General features: G+C 43.8%; 1 protein-coding gene across 3 annotated transcripts in view; it reads right to left on the bottom strand.

Moving 5' to 3' along the window:
- esyt2a (extended synaptotagmin 2a) overlaps window positions 1-17,584 on the bottom strand; it is a 60,437-nt gene that overhangs the window by 9,217 nt on the left and 33,636 nt on the right. For all 3 annotated transcript variants that reach the window (XM_021613179.3, XM_021613180.3, XM_021613181.3), the window contains exons 9-17: window positions 13,674-13,794; window positions 13,251-13,427; window positions 13,053-13,138; window positions 12,854-12,902; window positions 12,665-12,754; window positions 11,743-11,838; window positions 7,579-7,653; window positions 7,353-7,439; window positions 3,587-3,736 (exon numbers count right to left, since the gene is read on the bottom strand). In XM_021613179.3, the coding sequence (XP_021468854.3) occupies window positions 3,587-3,736; window positions 7,353-7,439; window positions 7,579-7,653; window positions 11,743-11,838; window positions 12,665-12,754; window positions 12,854-12,902; window positions 13,053-13,138; window positions 13,251-13,427; window positions 13,674-13,794 (931 nt within the window). The remainder of the gene's footprint in view (window positions 1-3,586; window positions 3,737-7,352; window positions 7,440-7,578; window positions 7,654-11,742; window positions 11,839-12,664; window positions 12,755-12,853; window positions 12,903-13,052; window positions 13,139-13,250; window positions 13,428-13,673; window positions 13,795-17,584) is intronic.

The raw sequence follows: 17,584 nt of genomic DNA, 5'->3' as shown, positions 1-17,584 counted from the left end.
CTGTTGTGTCATCGGCAAACTTAATGATGGTGTTGGAGTCGTGCCTGGCCGTGCAGTCATGAGTGAACAGGGAGTACAGGTGGGGACTGAGCACGCACCCGAGGGGCCCCTGTGTTGAGGATCAACGTGGCGGATGTGTTATCTACACTTACCACCTGGGGCGGCCCGTCAGGAAGTCCAAGATCCAGTTTCAGAGGGAGGCGTTTAGTCCCAGGGTCCTTAGTTTATTGATGAGCTTTGAGGGCAATATGGTGTTGAACGCTGAGCTGTAGTCAATGAATTGCATTCTCAAATAGGTGTTCCTTTTGTCCAGGTGGGAAAGGGCAGTGTGGAGTGCAATAGAGATTATCATATGTGGATCTGTTGGGGCGGTATGCAAATTGGAGTGGGTCTAGGGTTTCTGGGATAATGTCGTTGATATGAGCCATGACCAGCCTTTCAATGCACTTCATGGCTACAGACGTGAGTGCTATGGGTCGGTAGTCATTTAGTCAGGTTAGGTTACCTTCATGTTCTTGGGCACAGGAGAGCTTTTTCCACCCCTCTGGTTGCACATTTAACATGCTGATAAAAATTCCCTGTATAAAAGTCCCTGGCTACTGGGAGCACAAGCCCTCTGCGTGAGCGTTTTCTTGTTTGCTTATGGCAGAATACAGCTCATTGAATGCTGCCAGCCTCAGTCTGTGGTGGTATTTAAACAGCTACGAAAAATACAGATAAACTCTCTAGGTAGATAGTGTGGTTTACAGCTTATCATGAGATACTCTACCTCAGGCGAGCAATAGATCGAGACTTCCTTAGATATCGTGCTCCAGCTGTTATTTACAAAAATACATAGTCCGCCGCCCCTTGTCTTACCAGACGCCGCTGTTCTACCCTGCCGGTACAGCGTATAACCAGCCAGCTGTATGGAGATAGTGTCGTCGTTCAGCCACGTCTCCGTGAAGCATAAGATATTACAGTTTTGAATGTCCCGTTGGTAGTTTAATCTTCCGCGTAGGTCATCTAATTCATTCGCCAAAGATTGCACGTTTGCTAGCAGAATGGAAGGAAGTGGGGGTTTATTCGATCGCCTACAAATTGTCAGAAGGCAGCCCGCCCGCTGGCCCCTTTTTCTCTGCCACCTCTTCACGCAAATCACGGGGATCTGGGCCTGTTCCCGAGAAATCAGTATATCGGGCTCGTCAGACTCATTAAAGGAAAAAAAGGATTCTGCCAGTCCGTGGTGAGTAATCGCTGTCCTGATGTCCAGAAGTTATTTTCGGTCATAATGTTGCGGCTACCGTCTCCTATGTACAAAGTAAGTAAAGAAACAACGCAAATAAATGAACAGAAAACACAGTCGGTTGGGGACACATAAAACATAAGCCTTCTTCTCCGGCGGCATTGTTATTTCTAATGAAAGCCTATAGCCGACATAAAACTAAATATTTACATTCAATATTGTTTAGATGATTTAAGTTTCAATTAAACTATTTTATTAACAACATCCAGAATCAAATACAAGCTCAACTCCGGGACCACCCGCCAGCTGATTTTTTTTTGCCTGATGCAGGACTCTAGTGCGAGAGGAGAGAGACACTCCTGCAAATCAAAACTGTGTTTATCTGTTCAGCTTTTTGGTCTCTGAATATACCAACATTCTCAACTCCAGTCGTTTCATCTAACATGTCCAATCAGGAAAGCATGATAAATATATTTTGACTAGCGGCACCCCATCCTTATGGACGGTAAATCATTGGAAATGTATCATTTGATTTAATGCAATTCCCCTCTTAGGATGTTAGCTTAGGATATTTAGTGCATTATAATAATAGAGGATGAAGGAGGAGGGTAGGAAAAGCGAGGGCTACGTGCTTTATTACAATAAACAAATTAGAATCAACCCCAGATAGCCTGTCCTAAAGAAAAAAAAATTAAAGTCCTCAGTACAGCACATATTTGGGGCACAGGGCAGTATCATTCAGTCCATCTGATGAAGGTGCACATGGATCAGATTCAAACTTTGAAGACCGAGATCGAGCCATTGAAGGCAGACCAGCAGAAAGAGAGACAACATAAACCATAAATTGTTTGAAATCGACGTTTTACTTCATGCAGACTTAAAATCTGGAATTTCTTACCATACTTCAATAGCCTGGCTAAAATCTGACCATACCAACTGAGGGAATTAATATATGAACGCTTCCTCATATGCCATTAAAACCAGTTTTTCTCTTCTGTTCTCTTGGTACAATGTGACAAATAACAAATATAGCTTTATGCTACAAAATAGACTTGTAAATAGGCTAAGCCTTCAGTAGTAACTTTGCTGTTGGTTTCTGAAGTGTTCAGCTCATCCACTCAACCAGGCAAACAAAAACAGTATCTTTGTTTTTCACATTTTTCATTAGTGCGACACAGGATAAATACCGGTAATCAATTAGCCGCATTAGCCTTGATGGCCTTTACAAGTTCATCTTTGCTTGTAGGCTTGGCAGAGCTACAGATAATTGTTTTCAGTTGTTACCAAACAAGTTTGATCAGGTTCAAATCAGTAGACCAACTTGTAGAGTTATTCGAGTCATTGAAGGCAAACCAGCAGAAAGAGAAACCTTCTCTGAGGGCAGAGATACGGGCCGACGGCTGATGCATTGGTCCATAGTCAGGCCGGATTGGTGGAGTCAGGGGAAGAATGACACGTTGAAGAGGGCGAGGGACCAGATGGAGTCCCAATCCATGCTATTGTCAAATCTAATTTTCCTATAGTTTTTTGTCACACTGTACTAAACATCTGCATTTTGAAACAGTCTTTTTTACAAATCGAAATTGATATATTCCTACTACTGTAGAAGCTGTGTTTTTAGGATTAGAATACAGCACTAGGCTTACAGTGATGGACATTGGTCACAGTTCACGCCTTGATGAGCCATTCAATTGGACAAATCCGAAAGTGGCGGATGTTGGTGAATGGTTGTTGTTCTTCAGGAAGAAAATACATTCTTTAAAATGAAAATAATCTTAAATAAAGGCTAGGATACGATATCAACAAGTGAGTTGATGAGTGAGTCACATTTGAATTGGAATGACCCGATTGAATTAAAACAACCAAACATCCGCCTTTAAACATCCAAATATTTCATACAATATTCTGCCCATATTTCCACTTTTGAAGGACTTGTATTAACGGATGTTTTAGGTGCAGTAGGCTATAGGCCAACATAGGCTACTGTAACATTAATTTTCTTCTTGATATATCATCTCAAACTGCAGTGGTCAAATGATGTGAGCAAAGAAGCAAACACTGATTGTATTAACAGATGTGTGCATACAATTATATATAGAGTTACATTTTAACCATGAAGTGTATTCACAATTGCATGCCATGATGATCTTTCCTCAAGCGTAGATGTGCTCAAAGCTGCTCTCTGGTGGTTCGAACGAGCATTAACGGCAAGCACAGTAACACACCGTACCACGCTATACCGCAGTATTACGGGAACTTTTAATTGAGGAACCACTGTACATAGGGAATAGGGTGCTATTTGGGATGCAGACACATGTGCATGACTATAAGAGCCCTATTCAAACCCTCATGGACCCTTACCCTCAGTGCCATCTTCATCTTGATGGTGGAGCTAGTCCCAGAGCTCTTGAGATCGAAGCGCTGGTGCAGCGTCATGTCCTCAGCCTCTAGGAGACGGGCTAGGGGCAGGCTCAGAGTCCCCAGGGAACAATCATGTTTCTCATCCTTTACCTGAAGGGGGAAAGGGGGCACATGTGTTTTTTTATATAAAAGCGGAAGTTTGTGTCAAGTAAATTCTAGTGCACTTACAAATAGGCAGTGCACAGGTACTACAGTAGCTGGAATTTACAGACCCGAAATTCCCTCTCATGCTCCGTGCACCCCGAATTTCACAGATATGCTGAGTTTTGTAAACGAGCAGACAAAATCAGCTAAATCCCACACCATAATCACACTAAATCATCTGTAAGGCCATACAGTAGCCATAGTGTGTGTCACAAATACTCTAATACTCTATTTGGTGCAGTAACTTTTGACAAGAGCCCTATTGGTATAGAGTGCACTAAATATGCACTAAATATGGAATAAAGTGGAATTTGGGACACCCAACTTTTAAAAATAAATACATAAATACAAATAATTGGCTCAGTCTCACACTAGAATCCCACCTTTGTCAAAATCAACTGTAAGGTCACACCCGTCTTCCCAGTAGCCTACTTGGTGTGTGGACTGCTGACTTTTGCAGAAAGCTGTTGACACATCAACCAGGATTAAGGAGCAGGGCAATTTGTGACTTGTTTTAGTAAGTGGCTGTATTGGAGGGGAAGTGGTTTCACCTCTCCTAGGCAATCAGCAATTAGTAAAGGGAGGTATGCTCTCCACCGCTGCTAGACAATTAGTGTTAGTACTTCAGTCTCCCCCTGGTTTCTCAGCGGCAGCTGTCAGACCGTCGCCGAAACAAAGACTGTTCTGCAAGGTTCTTTGAAGAAGGAAAGAGGAAGGCTCCACACCACGCTCTCACTTTAATATTTTACCTAGTTATTTTCTGATGATCTCATTTTGCTCTTTTGTCGCTTTGGCAACTATGTGTGTTTTCTATACCTGTTCGCTCCTCTCCCTGTAGGCTTTACAGACGCTCCCCACCCCTTGGCTGCAACCCTTCTAATTTAGTGTACCCTGCGCGCACAACCTATGTGGAATTCCGGGTCACTGGCAGCATTTGAAACTGGCGATCTGCGGTCAAGAATGCAGAGTTCATCACAGCCTCTGCTGCCCTTTAGTCCCTGACGGAGACATGGATCACCCCAGAGAACACTGTTACTCCAGCTGTTCTTTCATCATCTGACTACGGTGGTGGCACAGACCTACTCATTTCTCCTAAGTGGAGATTTTCTATTTTCTCCCTCTCACCTGTCCATCTCCTCATTTGAATTCCATGCCGTCACTGTCACTTCTCCACTCAAGCTTAAAATTGTTATCTATCACCCACCAGGTGCCTTTGGAGAGTTCCTCAATGAGCTTGACACTTTGATAAGGTCATTTCCTGACGGTGGCTCACCGCTCTTCGTACTTGGCGACTTCAACCTCCTGACATCAGCCTTCTATTAATTTCTTTCCAACTATTTCTCCTCCTTGCCTCTTTTGACCTCACCCTTTCAACTCACAAGGAAGGCAATACGCTTGACTTCATCTTTACTAGAGGCTGCTCGCCTACTTATCTCACTGCAACATCCCCTCCAGATCTCTGATCACTACTTTGTTTCCTATTGTCTCCAACCCTAACCACTAAGCCCCTACCCATGCTAATGTGCCGTCGCAATCTTTCCTCTCTCTCCTATCATTTCTCCCTCATCCTAAATCCTTCTTCCTCCTGTCTCCTGATTTTGCCTCGTCGACCCTATTCTACTCCCTTTCCCCATCCTGACTCGCATTCCTTCAGGCCGGCTTGGCCCTCCCTTCTTGCTGCGTGGCATTGTGAGATTACAGAACAGGGCTGCGGGCAACGATTCTTTTGGAGGTCCTATCATCTTTTCACTCCTTCCTCTCTACCTTCTCTTCCTCTGTCTCCACTGCTAAAGCCACTTTCTATCACTCTAAATTTCAAGCTTCTGCCTCGAACACTAGAAAACTATTCCACCTTCTCCTCCATCCCCCTCCCTAATCCTCCATCCCCTTCCCTCACTCTTTGTGGACGACTTTGTCAACCACTTTAAAAAGAAGGTTGACGACATCCGCTACTCACTCAGCCTATTGAGTCCACTGGTCTCACTCACAGAGAACTACCCTTGACCTCTTTCTCCCCTCTCCAGATGACTGGCTGCCCGAGAACCTGCCCTCTCGACCTTATCCCTTCCTCCAGGCAATCTCTGGAGACCTTTTCCCATTCCTCACTTCACTCTTCATCTCATCACTGGCTGCGTCCCCTCTTGACTTCAAAATGGCCCGAGTCGCTCCCCTCATCTGACATCAAAAACTATAGACCTGTATCCCTTGTTTTCGTTCCAAAACAATTGAGCGTGCTGTCTCTGATCAACTTTCTCATTATCTCTCTGAACAATCTTCTTGACCCTAACCAGTCTGTCTTCAAAACGGGTAGCTCTTCTCTGTGCCACAGAGGCTCTCCGCATTGCCAAAGCTGACTCTCTTTCCTCTGTTCTCATCCTCCTAGAGCTATCCTCTGCCTTCAACACCGTGAACCATCAGATCCTCCTTTCCACCCTCAGGGCTGGGCGTTTCAGGCTCTGCACACTCTTGGATTGCATCCTCCCTGGCAGGCCGCTATCTGTGTCTGCACCACATACTCTCACTCCTGGTGTCCCCCAGGGCTTGGTTCTAGGCACTCTTCTCTCTATATCCTCACATGGTCTCGCCAATCATTGTTATGCAGCCGACACTCAACTACTTGGCACCTTCTGACACCCAGGTGGCAACACGCATCTCTGCCTGCCTGGCAGATCTCAACTTGAATGTCGGGCCACCACCTCAAGCTCAACAAGATGGAGCTGCTCTTCCTTCCGGGGAAGGCCTGCCCACTCAAAGACCTCTCCATCACGGTTGACAACTCCACAGTGTGGAGTGCAAAGAACCTTGGCTTGACCCTGGACAGCACTCGGTTGTTCTCTGCAAACATCAAAGCAGTGACCCACTCCTGCAGGTTCATGCTCTACAACATCCGTAGAGTACGACCCTACCTCACACAGGAAGTGGTGCAGGTCCTAATCCAGGCACTTGTAATCTTGTCTGGACTACTGAAACTCACTTTTCTCATGTTACCCCGCTCCTCCGCACACTCCACTGGCTTCCAGTTGAAGGTGCATCCACTACAAGAGCATGATGCTTACCTACAGAACAGCGAGAGGAACTTCCCCTCTCTACCTTTAGGCTATGCTCAAACCCTACACCCCAATCCGAGCACACATTCTGCCACCCCAGGTCTTTTGGCCCTCCCAAGAGACCTGGGGGGGCACCATAGTAGGGCACTTTCCTCTCAGCCCAGTCCAAGCTCGTCTCTGTCCTGGCACCCCAATGGTGGAACCAGCTTCCCCCTGAAGCTAGGACAGCAGAGTCCCTGCTCATCTTCCGAAAACCTCAAACCCTATCTTCAAAGTGTCTTAAATAATCCTCCTCTTCAACTCGACTAACCCCCCCCCCACCCCAAAAAAAAAACCTGAACCTGCACTTTCTATGTTTGTGATATTTTCCCACCTAGCTATCTTAGGAGGAATGCACAAACTAAGTCGCTCTGAATAAGAGTGTCGGATACATGTTAAACGTATAGCCATAGAGGTCAAACTAAATGGTAAGCAATGAGGTCACTCAGTAGGAAAAGTATGCCTACAACCCATACCTCAATCTTCAGCTCTTGGCATTTTGGGTTGTGGATGAGGAAAGGGAAGGCCTCCTCCCATACAGGCTCATTGGTCTTATACCTCGTCTGGTTGGGGGAAATGGTCCATGTTAGAGGCAGTGAAAACGACCAGGAATATGCTATTCACATGGCATTGCAGTGTTGTTTATATAATTATACAAATCTATGGGAACTATAGAGTAGGAAACATGGCCTGTTGGCTTACCTTGCTGTCGTACGTTTTGTGCCCGACTGTGAAATGGACAAAAGGATTCGGGATGCTGCCCACTTTTTTACCAGACTGAAACGGAAAGAACAGGTGTAAAAACACACAACCTCTTGAACTGTGAGATGTTAACTTCATCGGTATTGCTTTAAACCGCCCTATCCTTGTCTAATCAGATTTAATATACACACATAGAAATATTGGTTAACTTAAATTATGGAGCATCCCAAATTTAGAATGGTTGTATTAGAAAATTGTTCTATTTTTCTGAAATAAAGATTCTGTTAATATAAAAAAAAGTGGCCTGATGTAAGGCCCCATATTCATCCCTCATTGGCGAAATATAGAAGCCTTCAAACTGGAGATCAGGAAGTAGAGTAGTTACATAATTGTCTATAGAAAACCCCATAACAGCAGGAAATATAGTTGAAATTGGAAGCGAGGAAACACTTATATAAAGGTAGATGTTCTTGGTGTGTTAATTATCTCATACAACACAGTTGTTACGTACATCATCAGAATATTAGAATACGGTGCATGGAAGGCAGTTTAAGTCCAAACAGTTTGGGGTGTGTTAATTAATAACACAAAACAAGGAACCCAAAACAACATGCAAGGCATTTTGAATGCTCCTGTAGGAATATATGAGTGGGAAACAACTTGTAAGCAATATTACTCACTGGAATATAAACAATCAATACAGTCTATGCTAGTCTAATCAACTGAATTGCTTTCCACTTTTACAAATTGCTTACTACTTCATAATAATCAACAGATTGGTACTCAGGAAAAGGATCAATACAAATCCATGTCCTAACAGATAACACACCCAGCCAAACAACATGGTTGTATTTGGTTCCACTACTAAAGTGTTATTCTCTGGTCACAGGGCCAACTGCAGTGTGTGTCTAGGCCCTGTTACAATACCTTAAGAATGCATCTGTAAGTGAGTGGACAGATGAAAACATAGCTTCGACTCCATGGCTTTCACCAGTCTTACTGTGCTACGGGAATGGTGCTTTCTAAGACGCTCAAACAGGGCCTCTAGTCCTCCTCACTGTCTGTCTGGCTGGCTCTGCATGCATTGTTGTTACATTACCTCGATGGCCTTACTGACTGAGGCCTTTTTCAAACCGTCATGGTTGAATTCTAAAGGATTGCGCTTTTGTCACACAACACAATGCCACAGAAGTCTCAGGTTTTGAGGGCACGTGAATTTGGCATGCTGTGACTGCAGGAATGTCCAGCAGAGCTGTTGCAAGATCATTTAACGCTCATTTCTCTACCATAAAACCGGCCTCACAACAGCAGACCACGTGAAACCATCCCAATCCAGGAACTTCAAATCAGGCTTCTTCACTTGCGGAATCGTCTTGAGACCAGCCACCCAAACATCTGATGAAACTGTCAGAAACCGTTTCAGGAAAGCTCATCTACGTCCTCACCAGGGTCTTGAGCGGTTTGCTTGAGCGGTTTACTGTCAATGTTGTGACAAGAGTGCCCCATGGTGGAGGCGGGGTTATGGTATGGGCAGGCATAAGCTATGGACAACGGACACAATTGCGTCGATGGCAAATTGAATGCACAGAGATACTGTGATAAGATCCTGAGGCCCATTGTCGTGCCATTCTTCCACTGCCATAACCTCATGTTTCAGCATGATATTGCACAGCCCTATATCGCAAAGATCTACTCACAATTCCTGGAAGCTGAAAATGTCCCAGTTCTTCAATGGCCTGCATACTCACCATGTCACTCATTGAGCAAGTTTGGGATGCTCTGGATCGACGTGTACAACAGTGTGTTCCAGTTCCTGTCAATATCCAGCAACTTCGCAAAATGCTATGAAGAGGAGTGGGACAACATCCCACAGGCCATAATCAACAGCTTGATCAACATTCTGCGAAGGAGATGTGTCGCGCTGCATGAGGCAAATAGTGGTCACACCAGATACTGACTGGTTTTCTGATCCACACCCCAGATCTGTATTCCCAGGTCATGTGAAATCCATAGATTAGGGCCTCATTTATTTATTTCAATTGATGGATTTCCTTTATATGAACATTAACGCATGTTGCGTTTATTTTTGTTTAGTGTACATCTATGTCATTCCAGATACTGTATTATCTCGATGGGTAAATGGAATAGAGTCAATCTCTTGATGAGTACTTTCATACAACACAGATATAATTTCTAGCAACAAATTAATCTACATGAATTAACAAATTAAATGTTTATCCAGTGTGAAGCATTACATTCAGTACTTTGCATAATATCCTTGCATTCTGTATAATATTACCTATTCATTCTGGGTTGTTGTTACAAATTACATTATTGTTGTTGACTACATAGTTAGTGTCAATGGTGGCTGGTGAGGTGAGGACGGCTCATAGTAATGTGTTCGAAGTGTTCGCTAACATTCCATTTATTCCATTCCATCCATTACAATGAGATCATCCTCCGATTTAAAGTGGTACCAGACACCACTGGTCTTGACAAGTCATGTCAATGATGACAGGCTCAGTTTAAAGGATTTTAGACTAAGAACTGTGGTTTTATTTGATTTGGGAGGTGTGCGTTAGAGGATATTGGAGTCGGGAGATGCTCTGAGATCAATTATGTCTGGACTTTAAGAGAGGCTGGGCAGGGTGAGAGTCCCATGTAAACTGTGGAGACGATCAAATGCTGCCCTCTAGTGAGAGTGTTTGTTGCCGAGGCAACAACTCACCAACGGGCTAGGAATGGCTGGGTGAGCGGGATGGAGGGAAAGCAATCCACAGAGAGGTCTCGCTAACAAGCCCCTTTCTTTTGTTTAGATATCTTATACAAGGCATGCCCATAATCATGACTGACAGCATTACTGTGTTGGAATCGGCTAAACTTTGAACATTGAGATATTAAATAAATGATAGAAACGAAGCCTTAAATAGAAAGAATCTGTAAAAAGCCAGAAGGCTTTGGAATGTGTTTGATGGAGGAGAGGAGACCGATGTGTTGATATAGGGAAGACAGATGGATATCTGTGGATTAGGAAGTGACGGGTGAGGTCAGTTCCCCTTAAAGGAGTAATCAGGGTTAGTATCTGGTTACCTTCTTTCTCTTGGGCATAAACTAATGATTGGAGAGAGGGAGTGTTTTAAGTAGGATGTATATAAACCGTGAAGTCTGAAGTCTTTAGCTGTCTGTTTTCAGCTGAACAGAACCTTTGGGAAGAATAAACTTAGTTAAAGCTTCTCTAGTGTCCGTGGGTTATTTACTCTGAAAAATTAGAACCTAACAACTGTCAAAATATACTTTTTTAATAAGAACTTCATTCATGCATAAATCAGTCATATGACAATCAACATGCTTATTGGCCACAAGTAGTTACTGTGTTTCAATCGTCAGTACCAAAAAATCCCACTGTGGCAAAATAAAACTAGGATGCAATATGCCAGAGGACTCACATATAAGGTCCTATAGAGAGAGGCAGTATTCTCACTAAAGACTAGGCCCGAAGCTCTCCGCTCTTTTAAAGTATCCAGAACCCAAGTTCCCCTTGAACACACTCTTCAGAGGAGGGGGGAAACGGAGAGAAGAAAGCAAAGAGAAGGAGTCTAAAAAGAGACATGTGAAGCAGGGTTTGCCTATGCGATGCATTTATGCAAATAGAGCCAAAACGAATTATGTTATTTCACAGGTGTAATAGAAAGACAACTTGAGGTACAATAATGTATCACTTTGGCAGACTATTAGTGTGAGTGACCAGACTGAGGGAAGAGAGGTAGAGGATATTAACATGATCATGAGAGGGGAAGGGAAGGAGATCAAGCAGGAGAGCAGTCAGAGGAAGAGGAGGCAGGTGGGAGAAGCTGGGGTGAACTGGGTGGTTCATACCGTCTCATGACTGGTAGACTGGCACAATAAAGTATCATGTTTTGTGGCCAGCAGAAAACGTGACATGGCCGTCTCATAACTAACAGGTCAAATAAGTTGTGTGGAGATACAGTAAGGCAATGTAGTGTGTTTCCCCATCCGAGTTCTAATTATAACGGTCCCAATGCGTGATGTTTTTCTCTGCTACACATTAGCCCAAGCAGAACGGCTCATCAATCTTAAGCATGCAGTAGGTCTTGTGCTTTTTCCTATTCTTCTAGTGACTTTACCACAGGTGGAGTGACTTACAGGGAGGCTCCTTGCCGAGTCCAGGAAGACCACCAGCAGGGCAGACGACAGGTCAGCATTAGCCTGTCCTTTATCAACCTTGTTGCTGGTCAGCACCTGGGAGAGAGCGGGAGAGGACACGGACAGAGTAAATAGTCAGCACAGTAGTTACTGTAGTGTGAGACAGCTTGATGTACTCCCCCTAGACAGAACACTAGTCCAATATACTGTATTAAGAGCAATCTGTTCTGTTGGTCAAACATAGAATGATGTGTCTCATAGAACGATGTGTCTCATCAGCACTGACATAATGGACTGGAGAAACACGGTTTGTGACCCAAATGGTACACGATTCCCTATTTGGTGCACTACTTTTGACTAAAACCCTATAGGCCCTGGTGTGAAGTAATTCACTATATAGGGAACAGGGTACCATTTGGTGTTACAGGGATCTATGAGTGGACATAATAATGTCTGGAACGGAGCAAATGGAAGGCACCAAACACGTAGAAACCATGCCGTTTGATGGATTTGATGCCATTCCACCAATACCGCTCCAGCTATTACCACGAGCCCGTTCTCCCCAATTAAGGTGCCACCAACCTCCTGTGGAGTGGACGGATGGAACTACAGAGCTCAATAAGAATAAGAACTACAGAGCTCAATAAGAATAAGAACTACAGAGCTCAAACAGGGTGAGCACTCCCTCGTGGATTCCCTGATCTATCCCTCTAATCTACATGCTTCATCTACTCTCTCTCCAGTGGATGGAGGAATATGTAGACCTGTTCATGTTAAGTGTCTTATAGCTGAAGGCCTGAAAACTCATTAACATACAGACTGACCTACCTGTGTCCCAAATGGCACCCTACTCCCTATGGGTCCTGGTCAGAAGTATTGCACTATATAGGGAATGGGGTGCTAAGTAGATAAAAGGCGGTACCTGATCAAGATTTTCACGAGTGGGATGTAGAGACATCCACTCCAGTTTTAAGTGCAGCTTTCCGGTATCCCCTTCCTCCAAGACAAACCACTGGAACGAAACAGAAGGAATTCAGTGTGCTGGATGATCACATATATTTACAATTGAGTGTTTCTATTGAGAAAGGAGTCAAAACAAAATACACATTGCCTCATCAATTTTCTGTTCCTTCTGAAGTTCAGCGATATCTATCAATAACCTGCAAGGCAAATATACACACGCTGTGAGTTCATTGGAGAGAGTGGCTGATACACGATCGCTTTATGTGCTACAGCAGAAATCATGCATGACGTTCAAGTGACTTTGATGGCTCAGGAAGGATCCTAAAGGATTAGGATGTATCACTTACCTTCCTAAGAAATCATCCTGGTCAGTGTCCTCATCAAACAGCTCTATCTCCAGGTTCTGTGGTCCTGAGTTTTCATACACCATAGCCTGAAGGTCACATTCACACTGTCAAAGACCAAATAAATCTTTCCCAACATAACAATTATCTTAAGAAATCTTCCTGAACCACTTTGTGGATGTTTAAAAATGTTCTCTCTACCTCATAGACTTCGTGCCACTTGGGATTGACGGTCTTCTTGATCACCTTGCTCCGAAACAGCTGGTTGCCGATGTGAAGGACCCCGTATGGGTCTGACTTGCCCTTTATTATCCTTCCCAGGAACACATCCTTAGCTAACAGGTCCTGGGCCTCTAGGAAGTGAATCCTCAGGACGCCCTGGGAGGAGAGATCAACATCACTGAGTTCATACATATCTCATAGTGATTTAATATATTACATTAACAACATTGGAATTCAATAATGCCATAAGGGATGGATTGCATTTCAACATAGCAAAACAACAGTGGGAAATTTGTCGATTCGTTAATCAGGTTTGGCTTCATACAGTGGAATGTGTGTCTTGCTTTCAGACTCAGCGTAGTGTGTGTGATTAGTGGGAATCGTCCGTCCGTCCCTCCCTACCTTAGGTATTGGGAAGCGAAGCTGAGAGAGCTGAGCCTCTCCCACCAGAGGAATGGTGATGCGGTTGGGCAGGACCAGGTAGCTGTAGATGATGTCCTGGATCAGGTTATCACACAGGCCACTAACGGGGGATAAAGAGACACAGGCTATAACACACACAGGACAGGAGATACAGATAGAAAAAAATCATCTAGTTAGGCTCATTATACCTCCATCCTGTTTCAACCAAAAAGCAATCTATTCCCTATATAGTGCACTACTCAGTGTCTTGTAGCCCTATAGCGCTGACACTTAACAGTGATCTGGTGACGTTCGAGACTGATGGCCAAGCAGAAGAGGCTACACAACAGTGTACAGGTCATCACAGGGATCATCACAGTTCTGTCAGCAGATTGGGGGGTGTTGGATGGTTTATGGGGTTCAGGCAAATACAATTCAATTCTGGTCTTCTATTGGCAGGTGGAGAGTAGGGGGAGGGGTCACTATGTCGGTGTCCCAACTGGCACCCTATTCCCTATAGTGCACTACTTTTGACCAGAGCCCTGTGGGGCTGGATCAAAATTAGTGCACTATATAGGATAAAGGGTGCCATTTGGGATTCAGTCGATGTGTGACAGCAGAAGCCAAGGGCACTGTCACTCTGAACTCTAGAGAGCAGCCCAACCACAAGTTAAACAAGGCCTACATGTATTTCAACTAGAGCCAAGATTAAGCTTATTATAAAGGATGAATCCAAACCAGACTCAATGTTCAGTTTCTCTAATGCCCACTAGATGGCAGCATTGTAGTGAATGGAGAATTCCCTCAGTTGGGTGTTAGTCCCTCAGAGCTGGGTTGAATTGTTCAGCAGAGCCTCCCCCCATCCCTTCCTCATAACTCCTCTTAGGTTACAATATTCTGTTACGTCTATAAAAGGTTGTTTTTGGTGAGAACGTGTGTATCGGAAATATGTGGAGGCCAGCCTTCACGTCTGAGTTTATCTGCAGAAGGAATTCATTCATTGCTGGTGTTCAGCTGCTATACATGTTCAACAAAGCTAATTAGTAACAAATGTAAGTTACTATGCATTTCAGTCCTTTCTTTTTCGTCCGTTTGTAGGAAAAACTCAGCAAAACTACAATTGAACTTTTTAGACGCAGAGCGTGTGTGTGTGCTGAGGAAGTGGGAGCAACAACTTCCATTCCCAGAAAGCAAAACACACACTACACAAAACACACACTACACAAACACTCGGGTGACCGGAGGTACCTGCTGTTAGAATGAGATGCAAATCCCACCAGAGGAAACCTGAGCCCTGTACACAGTACCCCCTCTCTCTGTCTGTACACACCATACACACACACACACACCCACACGAAAAGCTCAGAGTAAGGCAGGGTTGGGCAGGTTTCAGGTTCAACACCCACACACTGGTGTTTCCTTCAAACCTGTAAAACGAGGACGGCTACATTTCACAGGGCGGAGTCTCTCAAACCCACAATGTCTCATACCAAAACAAAAATGACACACCAGACACCATACTCATTTGGTTAGTTGTGGACCTTGATCAGGGCACAGCTTCTACATTATCTACCAAACCACCACAGCCATGCAGGCCTATACATGTCTCTTCATTGAATGAAGTATATTCAAATGGCCGCATTCACATTTCTGGATGGCCCACTGCACTACAATGACAATCCTGTATGTGTGGCGTGTTGGTCACTTCTAACAGTATGTTCCAGGGAGAATAACCTGGACAACTGTATTTACGTTTCCCACTGGTCTTTGTTTTTATTTGACCCCAATTTTGTTTGGCATAAGTGAGCATTGGGGCAGCAGGTAGCCTAGTGGTTAGAGCGTTTGGCCAGTAACCGAAAGGTTGCAAGATCAAATCCCCGAGCTGACAAGGTAAAAATATGTCGTTCTGCCCCTGAACAAGGCAGTTAATCCACTGTTCCTAGGCCGTCATTGAAAATAAGAATTTGTTCTTAACTGACTTCCCTAGTTAAATAAAGGTTACAAAAAAATATATATCACTTGCAGATACGTTTTATAGGTAGCCATTTACACCTGTACCCGTATACTGGTTGAAAATGGCATTGACACGCGCCTAAATTGAAACGCAGTGGCTGTACAGTAACATACTATGTATGACATCAGAGCTCAGGCTCTGTGCTTCACAGTGCTGTATGGGTTTTGACTGACAAGCCGTTCTGAACTTGAGCACCGCACACGACAAGAAGTTGCCCCAATCCCTCCTGCTAATGGGGCAACTTTTGCCAAATTGTCCAAGTGAGGGAAACGCTGTCAATTAAAAAGGAATCAATGTATTTTGAAAGATGGCAAGCATAATAAATACAGCTTTGACGTCATACAAGCAAGCCAAACACACATGAATTAAAATGTGCATTTCACATTTCCATATCATAAAACTCATGTCATGTACAGTATTAATGTTTATGATCACTATGTTTGATGTACAGTTACAAGATGACATGGCGTCAAACCCTGGGTTGTTCTGAACAGAATGAGCCTGTTTGTCTATTGTGAAGATAATTCACCACGGCACACCTGAATGCACTCATTTATAACTTAGCTAGTCATGTTGGCAATAGAACAAGCTTTCAAATGATGCCCACCTGACCCATATTGCAATTTATAAATGGACCGGTTTTGGATTGCAGCTACCAAATTTTCCAGGAATTTTCTTATCATGTTACTGAATGTATCCAGAGTATTTTCAGATTTCGTTATCAACAAATGCGGCGAAAAGTACAGTAAACGGAAAATGCACATAAAATCAACATTGTAGTGTTTGGATTCAGTCTTGTGTCAGGTGAACTGTTCTGACCTCAATGTTGGTCTAATCATTTTCCCATAACCTCCAAACTGTTTATTTTCAATTGCTACCATGCTTACGCTGTTCATATTTCTACTGTTGGAAACATTTACATTTAGCCCTATCCATACAGGTCAATTCCCACGAGTGTAACGGGTTAAAACACCCCCAAATGAGAATGCTATTGAACAGAACTAGAGTTGTGAAATGTTGAAACAAGCTAGCTCTGGGGTACAGAGTGGATGTACAGTACACTCCCCTCCATATGTATTTGGACAGGGAAGCTAAAATTGTATACAGTATTTGGCTCTACAGTCGTGAATGACACAAATGACAAAGAATGACACAAATATTAATTTTCACAAAGTTTTCTGCTTCAGTGTCTTTAGATATTTTTGTCAGATGTTACTTTGGAATACTGAAGTATAATTACAAGCATTTCATAAGTGTCAAAGGCTTTTATTGACAATTAAATTAAGTTGATGCAAAGAGTCAATATTTGCATTGTTGATCCTTCTTTTTCAAGACCTCTGCAATCTGCCCTGGCATTCTGTCAATTAACTTCTGGGCCACATCCTGACTGATGGCAGCCCATTCTTGGATAATCAATTCTTGGAGTTTCTCAGAATTTGCGGATTTTTGTTTGCCCACCTGCCTCTTGAGGATTGACCACAAGTTCTCAATGGGATTAAGGTCTGGGGAGTTTCCTGGCCATGGACCCCCCCCCCCAAAAAAACAATGTTTTGTTCCCCGAGCCACTTAGTTATCACTTTTGCCTTATGGCAAGGTGCTCCATAATGCTGGAAAAGGCATTGTCAGTCACCAAACTGTTCCTGGATGGTTGGGAGAAGTTGCTCCCGGAGGATGTGTTGGTACCATTTTTTATACATGGCTGTGTTCTTAGGCAAAACTGTGAATGAGCCCACTCCCTTGGCTGAGAAGCAACCCCACACATGAATGGTCTCAGGATGCTTTACTGTTGGCATGACGTAGGACTGATGGTAGCGCTCACCTTGTCTTCTCCGGACAAGCTTTTTTCTGGATGCCCCAAACAATCGGAAAGGGGATTCATCAGAGAAAATTACTTTAC

Source organism: Oncorhynchus mykiss, chromosome 8 (assembly GCF_057628025.1).
Source record: "Oncorhynchus mykiss isolate SJ-2025 chromosome 8, ASM5762802v1, whole genome shotgun sequence".
Taxonomy (NCBI): domain Eukaryota; kingdom Metazoa; phylum Chordata; class Actinopteri; order Salmoniformes; family Salmonidae; genus Oncorhynchus; species Oncorhynchus mykiss.
This window is presented reverse-complemented; position numbering and strand designations above follow the sequence as displayed.